The sequence below is a fragment of the Typopeltis vanoorti genome, chromosome 9, assembly GCF_054136105.1.
Source record: "Typopeltis vanoorti isolate ZY-2024b chromosome 9, IOZ_Tvanoo_1.0, whole genome shotgun sequence".
NCBI lineage: Eukaryota > Metazoa > Arthropoda > Arachnida > Uropygi > Thelyphonidae > Typopeltis > Typopeltis vanoorti.
Genome location: NC_143557.1, coordinates 117,648,554 through 117,665,312, shown reverse-complemented (window position 1 = coordinate 117,665,312; position 16,759 = coordinate 117,648,554). Strand labels below are relative to the sequence as shown.

The 16,759-nt window shown below is 35.3% G+C and overlaps 1 protein-coding gene across 3 annotated transcripts in view; it reads right to left on the bottom strand.

Annotated features, from left to right (window-relative positions):
* Positions 1 to 16,759, bottom strand: part of LOC150103458 (katanin p80 WD40 repeat-containing subunit B1-like) — a 370,687-nt gene that overhangs the window by 204,171 nt on the left and 149,757 nt on the right. For all 3 annotated transcript variants that reach the window (XM_090397462.1, XM_090397461.1, XM_090397463.1), the window contains exon 3: positions 8,524 to 8,641. In XM_090397462.1, the coding sequence (XP_090253588.1) occupies positions 8,524 to 8,641 (118 nt within the window). The remainder of the gene's footprint in view (positions 1 to 8,523; positions 8,642 to 16,759) is intronic.

Sequence of the window (16,759 nt, the reverse complement as noted above, 5' to 3'; positions counted from 1 at the left end):
ATCCAGTGTATCTTTTATGTTGCCTCCTTCTCACCAATGTAGCCTGTCCAATCTGTCCAAAACACCCAGAAAGGATGAATGATCTCAGGAAATTAAGTTGTCTTATGTGAGTAGAAACCTTATTCAATGATTGACACAAGATGTTCTTAAAGATGATGGATTTATTTTTGACATATTTGACAGATTCTTTATCATTCCCTTTCAAATCAGGAACACAGTATTTTGGACAGAGAGAAAAGAGAGGTTTACATTAATGAGAATGAAAGAACATAAAATTTTGGTACACTAGATGTAGCAACTCAAAAGTGGATTTGCTAAGTAGCCAATGGAAAACAATCATTTCCTGTGAAAGCGTAATGAACTAAGCAAAATTACTACATAAATCAAAACTGAACTCTCAAAGACTGTTTCTGGACACTGGCCAACTCTTAAAACCTTTTTAATTGCAATAGAGCCAATCATTAATTCTGAATAAATTTGAGCATACTATCTGAAGTTCTCTGCCAAAAAGATGTATTACATACAGATTGCCATGAGAAGCACTATACACAGACATATCTAGTATCTTGCATGTGACTCGCTTTGTTTTTCAGGGAATTCAAATTGGTGTCTTTGTTGAGTGTAGCTTGAGTTAAGAATGGTAGATTCTAAATATTCAATTTTTAGCATTAAATTAAGTTCCAGATAAATTTTTGTCCTGAAAACATCAGTGCTGTTTACAACTACAGGAAAAAACTGAATATGGAAATTATTATCAACAAACCTCCATGGATTTACTCATTGAAGATGGTCTGTCTCACTCAGACAGCAATATCTTGATCACATAACGAAGCTAAAACTCGTTCACACTCCTAACATTCTAAGAAATGCACTAGACTTACTCACCAACCTAAAAAATCTACTCCTCACTCCCTTCTTCTGCACATCTTCACACAACTTCCAGGATTGCTTCTTATTTTTATTTCCCTCTTGTCCTACATTCCATATATAATCCCTTCAAGTATCATTGCTATTAAAATACCCACCCCACCAACCTAAATAACCTGCTCAACATTTCATATGGTTCATTCTGTCACTTTTAGTCCCTGTAGCATTTGCCTTGTTTTAAGTGTATCATGGCATCATTCACACCAGTATGATATACACTGACAAAGTGCTCATTAAACAACTTATTACAATCTTGTCATGCTTATCACTCTGCTACCTTTATTATTTACCTCTCATCATCCTTCTGTAATTATTTTTCATCTTGCTTGCCACATAACAGAAAAAGTGTTCTGATTGACTAACCTGCTCAAAATGCATTTTTTTCTTTCCTTACCATGCTTATCATTATAACTATCATATCATATCTCTTCCAGAACAACTTCCCTTCAAACGTAGTTTTGTCCAACCTAGTCATCTATGCCACTCCGACTTTAATTATGTTGTCCAACTACTCTATATATAATTGTACACTACTTGTATCAGATGTGTCCTAATCAATTCCCATGCCCTATCACACTATGTCTGGCTTTAGTGAAACATCACTCTTCAAATCCTGAATCCATCAATCTCCAAAATGACAGTTCAACCAAGAGCTATACTATACCTCTTGAAAGTTTTTCCATTTGGTTATACTATAAATTAAAGATGCCAAGGAATTATATTCTTGGTTTAATCCTTTATCCAAGTGTAAACATACAAGTTTGTACATGAAGTAACTTCACAACTGGACAACTTGTATATAGAGGCTAATGACTTCACATCACTTGCCTTAGTATCCCATAATGCAAAGCACATATGCTTACAGACATGTATAATGCTATGCATTATGGGAAGAATATAATTTCTTGGCATCTTTAATTTATAGCTTAATTTCTTTAATTTATTTCTGCACTCTGAAGTGCAAACAAACAAGATTATTAAATTTACCTGAAGGTAAATCAGCATTCTTTATAACATTCTCCAATGTTATAAATTTGCATCATAAGCAAACAAGTAGATATCTCTTAATAATCACCCAAGAACAGAAACCCACAACACATGTTACCTTCAATTTCTGGGATACTGGTTTCCCCTTCCCACAAATAATATACAACTTACAGGTCTCATTAGACAATTCTCATATCTCTTCTCATTAAACCATCTAATGAGAAGAGATATGAGCTCAAAGTCTACCATTTAGAGAGCAGAAGTCATATCTTCTCTCCTCTGCATTTTTCGAACTATTCCTCACTCCTCCAAGTATTTAACATACCCACTCTCCAACCAACAGGTCAATGGTTCAAATCCTGTCATGGGCATGGATATTTGTAATTGTCTTTTGGTGGGAAATGAATTTCATCACCCAGTGTGTAAAGCAGGGTTTCCAGACTATGTAAAAATAAATAACAAATTACAAAAATATGTATATAAAATTTATAAAAATTACAAAAAAAAAAAAAAAAAATCCTTAGCCCACCCATGGCACAAAATGTAATATAGGTTTATAATAACCTTTCATGAGTTGGTACCACATAAAATTTCACAAGACTATATTCATCCCAATCTGTTCTCATATGCACAATTCCACAGACTAGATATATCCTTATGTGCCTCCTTTTGAATCTTACAATTTCCATGGAAACCAGTAAACATAACTGAACACAACAGTTGTCTTATGAAAATTGTAAATTTAGTGGACAAAGAATTCAATATTTCAGTGATCTAATTTGTTGACAACCACCTTAGCAATGTGGCCCACTAAACTTCAACTTTGTCTACCATCACTCTCAGGTCAATAATTTATTCTTATGTCTAATAAGACACAAAAATAAATAATAACTTTTATCAAAAGTAAACCAGAAAATATTTCAAATAATATTTCAACCAGAAACTAACTGATCATCATCAGTACATCAGCATATTCACAAGATGAAAATAGAATAAAGAAAGTTAATACTATTCACCGGGCTCAGCCACATGCCAGAATGCCACCTTGTGGGTAGTTACAAAATAAAATAAGATTACTATTCAATCCAAAATTAAAATTAAGTAATTTAAAATAAAAATTGAATTTAGATAATGAATTGGAGTAATAAATCATTAGAGAGAATGAAAAGGGGATGGAGTAATGCAGTACCTTGCCATTTATGGGGATGAGAATTAACCAAATCTTGGCAAAGAGAGGCAGTCATTCCGATTTAAATTTGGGTAGCGTAAAAGTTCTTTAAATAACTGCTCAAACTTAAACCTGCACTGATGTAAAAGGCAAATACTGACCAGAGGATATTGTGGTCAGTGTCCATTCAGAATGCTGACTGAGTAAGGCCAGATTTTTCAGGTTTATTGTTGTTGATATAAGAATGGTGTTCTTATATTCGTTTTTCAACAGAATGTCTGGTTTGTCCAAACTATGAGTGGAGACACTCACATTGAACCTTGTAAATACCAGAGATGGCTGTTTATCTTTTGTGGATGATAACCAAGAGGAGATTTTGTTGATAAGGAAAAATGTAGGAACTAAACTGTGTTTTTCAAGATCTCAGTGGTCATCTCAGAGATGTCTGCAATATATTTACAGCTTCAGGGTTCTTGGGGATGGGCTTATAAGTTTAGAGGCTGCATTTAAGCTTGCTTGAGGTGAAGCCATTCTGTAGCATGTTGCATTGGATGATGGTCAATTCTTGTTGGGGAGCTTGGGAATTAGAGCAGATAACATGTGCTCTGTTGAGCAAAGATTTAAAGATGCCTATTTTTTTAAGATGGATGAAGTGCCAAATCATGTTGTATGTAGCGACCTGTGAAGGTAGATTTGTGGTAAACAGATGTAGCACATATTCCAAAAGTTGTAAAGGAAATGAGGATGTCTAGGAAGACTTATTTTCCATCTTTTTCTTTCTCCATGGTGAAGGCTGTTGTGGTTAACACACTGACTGCAGAATATGAGATAACTCATAGTTAGCAGTCTGTATTAAATTAAAAGTTATCTCATATTCTGCAGTCAGTGTATTAACCACAGCGAAAATTATTTAATTGTAAATATTTCATCCTAAGTATCTTAGGACATCATCAGTACAGTAGTTTTAAACAATAATAGGAATAACATTATTCCTATTATTATTTAAAACTACTGTACTGATGATGTCCTAAGATACTTAGGATGAAATATTTACAATTAAATAATTTTCACTGTGGTTAATACGTGTGTTTCTTTTAATTATGATCGCACCACAGGTTTCGTTATTTAAAAAGTCTGTATTAAGACTGCCAATTATTAGTGATCTCATATTGTATTGGCAATGTAATAACATATTGGCACTGGCAGCAAGTTTACACATTACTTCAATAGCAGTCAACATGCTAAAAAGGCAGGCAGAGGTATTTTCAAGTCTGGCTAGATGGCAAACACATCATCCACATATTGTATCCAAAAGGAAGGTGACAAGGGGCTTCCCATAGCAGTTACTTCAATCTGTTTGTAGATTGGTTTCTGCAAATGAGAACAAAGCAGAAGAGTTTCATGATGTCTGGAGGGAACTCCTCTGATAATAGTTGGAGAGTGTCAGCAAAAGTACAGTGGTATACAAGGACTGGATATCAAAAGTGATCATGATGTCTGCAGTCCAAATAGTTAGTTTTTTATTTTTGTCAGAAATCCTGATGAATTTTTCACAGAGGCTTTGTGTATGTGTGGCTAGTTCAGGAGCTTAAAAGATGAACTAGGAATTTAGCTAAGTGGTAGGTAAAGGTATCTATGCAGTCAACAATGGTCATTAACCTACAAGATGGCATTCTGGCATGTGGCTCAGCTCTGGGATCAACATTCCTTGTTCTAACTTCACTTTGTGATTATGCTGATGCACCAATGATGACCAGTTACTTTCTGGTCAAAATATTTGCTATAATAAAAATTATTTATTCTTGTGAAAACTCATTTACTATAATACTCAGCCTGCAATTTCCTCAGTCAAAAATTTATAATCTTACACACTCTGCATTGGTTGGCTGAGTGGACAGCATGCTTGCTGTCCAATAAACAAACTATGGGTTCAAATCTTGTGGGCATGATGTCTGTGAATGTTTTTAGGTGGGAGATGAATTTCATCATCTGGTGTGAGACCCCCCCCCTCACTTATTGAAGACAAGTCTGAAAAAGTTATGTTTGGTCTCTAGAGCAGAGTTTCTGGATATGTGAAACAAAATAAATAATATTACAAAAAATAAAATAAAATAAACCTTGACCCACATACAGTACTAATGTGTTATAGGTTAACAATCTTTTATGAGTGGGCATGATATAAAACAATTTTTTTTTAAATTGAATATGATCTCTAGACCAGGCTTTTCAATTAAATTAAGTAAAATGTCACTAACCTTGACTGTTGAATTGCTGTAGGCCAATCATCAGTCAGTGGGGGATGTGACATTTTCATAAAAATTACCAATTAATAAAGAAAATACAAAAAGAATAAAAGATAATTAAATTGTACAATATACGTAAAATGGTCAATAAAACCATTATAATAGAAGCATCAGGTAAAGTGAAATTCATTTTGTTTCATTTATAAGAACAATTATTTTTAAAAACAGCAACAGTTAAATGACTTAAATTAAAGGGAAAAAAATTTTTTTTTTCAATGGAAATTTTTAAAAAAGTTCTAGGTTGAAAAATAGTTGACTTTCATATATTTACAATGAATTATAAAGTGGCTATATTTGTAACCATGAAGATATCAGCTCTCAGGAAGCAACGTTCATTATAACAGAGAAATGCAATGCTCTATTGGTAATATTAGTAATTACTACAATTTTGTTTTTCTTGGCTTGGTGACAAATGCAAAATAACTTCTATAAAAATGAAAATTATTTTTTATATATATATTTATTTATTTATTTTCTTTATTTTTGCTATTTCCATACTCTTCAGCTACTAATTGGTGAGAAAGTTCAAACCACCTGGCTTGCATGCCACAATTTGAGAAGCTCTACTCTAGACAATTCCCAACATCATTAACAGACAACTTAAACAATGCTCATAATAGTGCTACATGGTATAAACAAAACCAAGAGAAGAAAAAAAAATAATTTATTGAACTTACTACTATTTCACTGATTTTCTACCCAGCATCTTCAGAGCACAAATTATAACAGTGACAAGTACAGCAATTAATCTAGATCATTGTAGGAACAATTTGAATTATTTCTACAAACTGAAAAAATAATATCCTAACTCTATGAGTGCTCTCTAGGGACTAGATAACCATAGTTAATTTGGAGATCGATGTTACGTAGCAGTCATGATTGGTATGAGAGACTATTTTTGGAATCAGCATTGGCTACGAAGGACCTCTCCCAACCTCAATCAGTATGGCTGCATTAATTTGTCAAAGATTTGGGAGACAGTCATTCTGAATCCAAATAGCCTGACTTTCCCAAATTAACTTTATAGTTATTGAACATTAGTTTCTCTTGTGTTGTTTATACTGTGAGGCACTATTATGAATAACAACTAACAACCCCCCCCCCCACTAAGCCTATCTACACATATTCAACACAATGGTCCAAGTAGAGACCTTACAATATACACCACTTTGATTCCGGTCAGTGAGGTCAGTCACTGTCTTCTCCATGTCACAAGTCCCATTTTCATACACTATCTTCTTGAATTTGTAGAACACCCTTCCATGGGGAATTCTGTCAAATGCATTGGCAAAATACAAAAGTATCATGGTATACACACACTCCTTATCCAACTCCACTATCACTCTATACAAGAATGTGAGCAGGTTTCTAATGCCAAGGTCTTTAACAAAACTATAGCATCCTACATGAAGGATTACAGTGCTATCTACCAACCTCTAGATGCAAGTCCTAACCAACTTCTATAGTACCTTATGGCCAATCCATAGCTCAGCCCTTGTATAATCCAACATCAATACTTTCATTACTTAATATTCCATGATCATTCTTCTTTTCCCCTGCCATATGGGGGGAAAAAAATCTATAACAACTAACTTCTTATCCTGGTCCAATTTTGTCTTCCTCATCATGGACATCACTCTCATAGCATGCTTTTTTATACTGCTTCTGTGACTTTCTTTTTATGCAGCTCATGTGTTCAAGTTTTATTCATCAAATTAATCCCCAGCAATTTATTTTCCTAACTCTGAAGGTACAGTCAGAATAGCATCCTCCACTTTTAACAACTTTCCATACACTGCAGTGTATGGGAGTCTGAAGTTGTCACCAATCTGAGATGATTAACAATATTACTTAAGGTACAAATTGAGAGAGACAGAATTACTCTTAATAACTCTACAATTCTCTTTCTCTCATCTTATATGCTTTCTCCTCCCACTAGTCTTCTCTAAATTTCACCCATAATAACAACCCTATATCCATAAAGTTCATTATAGACCTTGGCCATAAAGACAGCCAATGTTTCTAATGGCAACCAACTATACATTTTGTCCTGTTAACCTCTATCTTCACACCAAACCATTTCAAATTTATCCTATATTTCTCAATACCAGCATTTAAGATTTTTACTCTGGGGTAAAACTAGATTAGAAATACTCTCCCATCATTCCTATTCTGTCTTTTCCTCTCTGAAAACTCATCACATTCTATTCCTGTAAGGATACCTTCTGTTAACCAAGACTCACTAATGCCAATAATAGTTGTGCCCTTAGCATTGACCAATGAAATGAACTTCTTACCTTTATTCTTGATGCCTCTGGCATCAGTGAACATGTACAACAGGCTGATGGTACTTATGTACCTTAACCAGTTCAAATAAGCAGCCCCCAGTTGATTCTCTAACCCACTGCTGCAGTTATCACTTTTCTTCTCTAACAATAATAGTCTTTGTTAGTCTCTGACCATACCTACCATGCTATTACTTTTTTTCTCTCTCTCATCACAATCACAATTTCAACCTCTCACTTTAATGCATATATGTCCTCATGCAAACATCATGATCACATTTAATTCCTCTGCCTATTTATATTCAATCATTCAATTAACATTTTTTTCAAGTGCTTGCCACCAAATCCATCTAAAAGTATAACTCCTTTTGACCATGAAATTCACAAAAAACTCCTAGTCAGTGACTAGAAATGAACCTATAATGATCACTGTTTTGCCTATATACTGCCATGGGGATCGCCATGGCAGGGGCAGGATACATGCTACTACAATATTTAGTATTGTAGTGGCATGTTTCAGCAGTTTCACTGTTATCAAGATTTTTTATGCACCCATGCAATTGCTACAAATGAATCTATAGAGGGAAACTGTGTCAATCATCACATCTCATTTGGGAAGTAGAAGATAAACTGAGTGCTTATGTTGCTTAAATTTATACCAGTAGATGTCATATAAATTAAAAACCATTTTAAACTCTTAATTTAAAATTATTTCAAATTTTCAAAATTTATTTTTTAAACAAACTCAGATATTTGGTGTTCTGCAGAATTTGACACCAAAGCAAGTGACTATGAGTATACAGATTATAGTCACTTACTTTGGTGAGTACTGATTATAAACAGTACAACCTACTTTTGGCAGCTTCAAGGTCCCATATTTTTAAGGCCCCCGACATAGATCCTGCACAAACCATATCTTCTAATTGGCCAAATTTTACACATTCAACAGGAGTAGTGTGGCCTGTTAAGCTCTGAAAGAGATTAGGAATGGAACTCATGAAATACAATAAGCAATTAATTTTAATATTATTATAAAATATACTGAAACCAGTACTAAACGATTTTTAGTGTTAGCATCAGTTTGACCATATGATTACATTTTTATTGATATATGAAAGTTTTACGACTGCACAGCTCATCATTGCTCATTTTAATTGGTCCAATTAAAATGAGCAATGATGAGCTGTGTAGGATAACTTAAATACTTTAATTTATCAATTAATTGTAACCAAATGCATAGAGTGTGGGGGCAATGTATTTGTTTTAGATGCTGTATTTGGTTGGTATATTTGAATTATTCAAAAGTGTAAAATTTGGAAAAGGAGGACAAAGCTTACCTCCTTCAACTACAATACTGTTTCCCATTGTAAATATGGGCAAAAAAATTTATTGGAAATTGTATATTAAAAACTTGCCTACCATGTCAGTTCACACTTCACACACACAAAACAGTTGAAACTCAGAAAGCTAAAACAGCAACTCATGACAAATGATAACGTTCAATTGGACTGGTTGACATAATAACCAATCACAATCTCTAAGTGCTATTGTCTCAGAGCTCACCCTGCCTCGCCTTCTTAGCAGTTTAAAACTACTAGAATGCTAAAAATCTGTTCAGCTGCGGCATCTATACATCTTTTCAAAGGTGTATGTATTTTGAATGCACACCAGGCTATTAATGCCGAACGTAATGTAATGTTTAGGCATCAAAAAGTGTCCTCTTCAATAAGTCTTGATATATTATGTTTACTTTTAGGAATCATGCAAAGCCAGAAACAATTAGGAGAGTCTTTAACAGGAATAAATGCAAATATATAATATCAGTGATATTGCTATTCAGTAGATGAGCACCACACACCTTGAATATTTGTCCCTGATATATATACACACACACACAGGGTGAGTCATAATGATATGAGCAATTAGAAACATTTGTTGAACAAAAACTATTGAACACAACATGAAACTTGCATTAGTTGACAGCTGAAATAGTAAATGAGATAGTTTTTGTATTTGATTTATAAAAGTTCAATGTGCACAACACGTGTTGCACAGCACACATCAAAATGATATCCCCAAGGTTTTCTTCGGGATGAGGATGCAGAGTCAAGTGAACAAGATGGTGAGTGGCCTATAGAATGTTCCCTCTGAGGATAGATTGAAGGTATGTGGATTGTAGAAGTTCATTGATAGGAGAAAAAGAGGGGATATGATAGAAACATTTAAGTTGCTTAAAGGGTTTTATATACGATAGATGCAGGGGAATTTCAGCTTGACTAGAGGGACCAGAACAAGCTGAATAAAGATGTGGTTAATAGATGTGAGAACTATATTTTTTGCTTGGAGAGTTGCGAATGAGTGGAGTGGGTTGCCAGAGTTGTCAGTTGTCAGTGTTTTGTCTGTTAATGGGTTCCAGGAGAGGTATGATAGATTAGGTCTCCTGAGATGAGTCTTCGGACTCCATGGAGGTGCCTGTATAATAATAATAATAATTATTATTATGATATGTGACTTATCACACAGAAATCAACATCTGACAATCGATCATTTCTAAAGTTCTATGCATACGATCCTTCTGTAGGTGGTACATAAACTTTGTCCTTTACATACCCCTAGGAGGAAAACACCTACGGACAAAAGGTCTAGTGACTGTGCAGACCAGGCTATAGGATCCATTTGGCGTATCCATCCAACAGGAAGTTGGATATGAAGGACAATATTGGTCTATCATTCAGAAGTTTTGGCAACAGCCATATCTCCAACATGTCACAGTACACAATTCCAGTTACATTTTTTTCAGCAAATATGAAAGGTGCATAAACTTTATCCTCTGTTAGGGCATAAAACACTTTTACCTTTGGACTGCCCCTTGAATGTTCAACAGCTACGTATGGGGTTTCACAACCCCATACATGGGTGTTGTGTCAGTTCACTTTTCCTGACAAATGAAATGTGGCTTCATTGCAGAAACATTCTTCACATGAAAGTCTCATTCTTTTCGATACAGGCCATAATGGCTGAGTAAAAAGCAAAGCGGGCCTGATTATCATTTGGCGTAATAGCCTGCAGAAGCGTAAATGATATAGACAAAGAGCATAATTTGCCATACTCTTTTCTGTGCTAAGTTTTGCTCATGGCCACACTGTCATGTTGACTTCATCTCAGTTTGGTATCACTGATTGTTGACCTGGAATGGCTCAATTTGTCAACAATTTGATGAACAGTTAGGCCTGCAACATGCCATCCTGTCACATAGTGAGTGACCACCATGTGATAGAATGAAACACAATCAATTGTTTCATTGATTGTGTTACACTCACATCACTCACATGCAATCTTCCAGGACTCTTCCCTTTACAGATGCAGCCTGTGTCTTGAAATTTATTGTACCACTTACGAATGGAATTCACAGCAGGAGGCGCTTTTCCGTACTTTCTGCTAAATGCTTACTGCATGGTAATAACAGACTTTGTGCTATGAAGCTCCTAAACACAAAAAAGCACGGTCTGCTACACTAACCATCTTGTCTTTTTCTGCACTGGTTGAATGCTCTAGTGGTAGCTATTAAAATGCATTCTTTTACATGTGTAATCTGAAACTCTGAGTTTCTTTTTTAATAACATCATGTTGCATTTTCTTATTGCTAATAGTTTCTTTGTGCCAGCAAAGGTTGGTCGATTGGTAGAGTCTCTGCTACTAATGGCTCACACACAAAGTTAACCCTTTCTGCCCTAGTGATTCCAATTGAAATCACTAACTGTCAACCACGTAATATGGGCTTTCGTAGCCCATATTACGTGGCGAATGATTCCAACTGGTATCGTGCGTCATAGTTCCATTTCTTTAATATAATAACAGATATGTATTATACGTATAAATCTTACCGATATCAGTTTTTATGACTTAGTAGAATAATATGCATATATTGGATTATAGAATATAAGCTCAGAAGTTGAATATTTGCTAGTAGAATATAATGATTCCATATGGAATCGGTCAGTTAGAATTCCTATCCTGAAATGTATTTTTCATCAAAATACTTGATACTCTTGCTTTTTTAGACCTAAAGGACAAAATAAATAGAAAGAAAAATTTTTTTCACTTGGAAAAAAAAATTCAGGTCAGAAAGGGTTAAGCAAGTTTGAGTGAAGTTAGTAGTTGGAAGGGTTTCAATCGTTCCATGTTGCTGGCAACCTGCTGAGGACTGGCCATTCTCACAGGGTTAACTTCGGCTTGTAAACTAACATATGACAAAAAAAAATAGTTTCTTTATAAAAATAGGTAGAAATTACTCGCATCATTTTGACTCACCCTGTATATACACTGGTTGGAAAGCAGTCAATGGACACCCCCATTGGAAAAGTGCATCTTGCATGTAACGAATCATAAACAAGTCATAACAAGCCTAAACTACACATACACACCCTGCTTGGGTAGAAGTCAGTGAACATCTACAATGCACTTTGCTTATGAGGATGTTCACTGACTAGCTGGAATAAATTGGAGGAATATGATGCTCCAAAGTCAGTGTAACTGTGTCCAGTTGAAATGGCTGTGAGAAGGGAACTGAGAGAGTTTGAAAGACATGTTGTGATTGGATGCCATGTTGCAGGCCTAACTGTTCAGCAAATTGTTGACAAATTGAGCCATCCCAGATCAGCAATCAGTGATACCAAACTGAGATGGAAGTGCAGGAAGTCAACTGCAAATGATACCCACATGGTACGACCCACCATACTCACCGAACGGAACCATAGGTTTTGTTCAGTGAGTATGGTGGGTCAACCACATGGACGACCCATGTGGTGGGTCATCCAGCAATTACATATAATATAAAATTTGGATTATACTAATGGTAGTTAAAAGAACATACCTAGTAGTGCAATTTCAAAAGTAGGGATATCAAGATATTTGCAACTGAACTTGATAATAAATTTAGTTTAATCCTTTATCCAAGAGTAAGCAAACAAAGTTTGCGCCTGAAAATATCTTCAGGCTTGAGGTAAGGTGGTACATCCCTTGGCAACTCGTAGCAAAGGTGGACCAAGATCTCATCACTCTTTGTCTCAGTATCTCCCATAATGCAAAGCACATCTCCTTGCGGATATGTATATTGCCATGCATTAAGGAAAGGGCCACTACCCAGACTGGTTGACCTTTATTGAGGTCTCGTTAGTGGGAGGCAGACCCAGAGTGGTGATACTAAGGCAAAAGCAATGGAGAGGTAATATTTATCTATACAAGTTGCCAACTGGTGTACCACCTTATTATTAAATTTGATTAAGCCCACCCACAAACTGTGGGCTTAATCAATTTCCTGAAGTACAGTTCCCTCAATGTCATAAACACCTTGTAATCTTTGTATCCCGAAATGCATAACTTTACACTTTTCCACATTAAAATGACATCCATTATGTTTGCCCTATACTGCCAGTCTTTCTAAATCATCCTGCTAGCTCTCCATGTAACCATGATTAATTATTACCTTATCTGAATTTGCATCATCAGCCAACTAAATATCTCCCTTCAAATGATTTATTATATCATTTATGTACAAATTAATTAGCAGTGGTCCAAGCACAGGGCCCTATGGCACACCACTAGTCACCTGCCTTCTCCTGGATTCTGCTCCTACTTACTACTTTTTGGTATTTGTCCATCAGCTACCCTTTCATCCATACCACCAGTTTCATCTCCATTTCCCATTTGTTGCAGTTTGCATAACAGCCATCATGTGGTATTCTGTCAAATGGCTTTGCAAAATCCAGCAGTGTCATTGTATAACCATTCCCTTTATCCAACTCAGCTTTCGTTTTATATAAAAAGTTAGTAGATTACTCAAGCATGACCAATCCTTCCTTCACAAAGCCATGCTGTCCCCTCATAGAATATCACATTCTTATCCACTCATTCCTGAACTCTTTTTATGACCAACTTTTTTTTCCAGTACTTTTACTAACACTCGTGAGATACCGATCGGCCTATAATTTGCCACCGCAGACCTCCTTTATGCAATGGAATAACTTTTCCCTCCTTCCACTCTCCTGGGACTTAGTCACATCTGAGATTTAAATTGCCCTGGTCAAAGGCATCACCAATTCCCCAGTACATTCTCTTAAAATGCAAGCTGATATCCCATCCAATCCGATCTGTAGTTGCATTCAGATTCTGCAATATCCTAAGTGCCTTCAATTCATCAACATCTGTTCTTATATCAGTCCCTATCACTTATGCCATAACAATATATTCATTTGGATGATATATTCTTGCAAAGTGGTCATTCAGTAGCTCAACAATTCCACGTGCCTCTATCACCTCACTATCATCTGCACTCATTAAAGTTATCCTTCCATAGTTATTATTCATCCTACTTGTCACATAACAAAAAAACACTCAGATTTCCTTTTGCCTGCAAGGCTAATTTCTTCTCATAATCTAATTTTGCCTTCCTTATTATGCTGGTCACTTTTTTGCCCTGATCTTTATACTGTTTATAAGTAAGCTGATCACCTTTCTCCTTATATACCATCCACAATATTTTCCTTGTTTGCATATCATGCTTAATGATACTAATCATTCCTCTAACTCCTACCTGATTTATCCTCCTGACCTTGAGTATATAGCATGATACTGCTTCCTCCAGATACCCCATGACTATTCCCATGCACTGTGAACATCCTTCTCTTGCAGAGATCTTTTTGCCATGGTACTGCTTCATTGTCTCTTAAGCACATCATAATCACCTGTCTTGTAGTACCACATATACAACTTTTCAACTGGAATTTCAACATTTTGCTACATCCAAATTTAGATCACATGATCACCTTTCCCCAATCGAAGGCAATGTAGCCACCTTGGTTATGGTGAGCCTGCTGATACTATCTCAATCTCACACTAGATTGACTCAAAAGAACTGCCATCTGCAAGAATGACTCCTACTCTTGAGTTGCAATTCATCTATTATAATACCCGACTATCTATCCTGTTTACTCTATCCTCCCTGAAACCCATATAAGAAAGGTGTTGAGAACGAAGTGCAGTTATGTGAAATTTAGGTGCATACACTGAATAGCCAAAAATGAAACATAATATATGCAGTAAACAAGGAAGATAATCAATGGAATGAACTATAGGTTTAGCTTCTAAAATACATATAAGTTTGGAATCTAAACGTTGGAAAAAAACTAAAATAAAGAATACTAAAAAAACTAATAAAGCATATACAGGATCAGAGACATGATGATGTGTTAGCCATTTCATGGGGGGAAATACGCCATCGGATAATATTTGCATTATTATTACAGGAGCAATATGAAACTGTAGTTTCAGAAAATTTAAGGGTGGGCTGAGAATTCTTTGGGGAGAAAGTGAAAAATATAAATTTTCTGGGGAAAGGAGAAGGATAGAATAAGATGGAACAAGATTAGTACCGTGAGTGGACTGTGGCTTTTTTTTTGTTGCTGTTCATTAATTTTATGTTTTTTTTTTTTTTTTTTTTTTACATAATCTGGAAACCCTGCTGTTAATAATAATTACTCGATTTGTACATCACCCCTGGCACCCCTCGGCCTATAGCAGCAACGCATTGGCCTCAATCTCACACTAGATTGACACCTACTCTTGGGCACAAACATCTATACCCACGGTGGGATTCTAAAACCCACAGCTGCAGATAGGAGTAAGCTAACTACTCATCCAACAATTTTTGCTATAGAAATTTTTTTTTTTTGGCTGTCGTAATTATTCCTGAAATAAGAAAATTCAACCGTCGATAACATCAAAATCTTAAGTTAACATTGCTACATAAATTAAGAGTCAAAGACATGATAATAACCATTTAATACATACTGTTTGTTTGCGTTCCAGTAATATAATTTTAATAACGAAACTGATGCAAACAGTCCACTGAACTGTTAACGGAAAGATCGCTAACAGAGCACAACATTAATAGCAGATAATGTTCTCTGCCACAATAAAAGCACATGCAACCGAACACTTCATACGATCACTCCAAGTATTCGGTGTCACGCACTATCTTTACCGAACATTAGAAAATTTCATACCACATCAAATGAAAAGTACAACGACATACGACAGAAAAAAAAAAAAAAAGAAAGAAAGAAAAAAGCGAGGTAACTGACCTATCAGTGAAGTTTAAGAGTTACACGATACGACATAAAGATGTCTCAAAAAAAAAAAAAGTCCAAGCAAAAAATCAATAAGCGACAGTCAAGTCACTGACCTAGGGAAAACTTCTTGAAATAGACGAAATTCAAGTACCAGCAGTCATCATCAAATTAAATATGTATCGGCTGAGCGCAAAGGATTCTTGTTATATATTAAAACAAGAATCCATTGCGCTACTGATTTATGGATAACCTATCCATAAATTTACTGACAATGAACCACATTTACTAACTCAATTCTAATGATTGACAATTCTGAATATTAAAATAGCTTCATCAAAACGATATTTCAAGTGTTTTTGAGCGTTCAAAAGAGTGGACTATTTGTACGGCTGTTGGCGGTACAAATAGATATGATAAACGTTAAAAATAATCGTAGGAAATAAATATTTGTTTCATATTTCATATATTCGCATGAAAAATTACGATTTCTATCCTAGCGTACTTAATCTGTTTTATTACCACAACTTTTAACTTGCCATTTTCTGACCCCATTCGGATAGCTAATAAATTGTAGTGATAAATAGAACATAATAATTATCTTGTCAAGAATGCGTTTGTGTTCATTCAGTTTCTCTATATTGAAGATGCGACACATCAGTAACATCTCTTTGAATAAATAATGAGCAATCCTTTCTCCAGAACGAGGGCAATAGTTCCACCGCAGCAATAAAAGCATAACTTATTTCGATACAGTTTCGGTAACACTGGCCCACTTTTCAGTATATCGATTAATACAATTATCCAAGGGAATAGAAATAAAGAATAGAATCTGGAAGGAGAAAGTAAAAAAAAAAAAAAGATTCAGGTAGTGGGCCACTTTTTTTCAAGGGGGGATTTGCTGATGACATTCGCATAAAGGTTCATGAGAGATGAACTAGATTGCTGTTTGTGAGAGAGAGA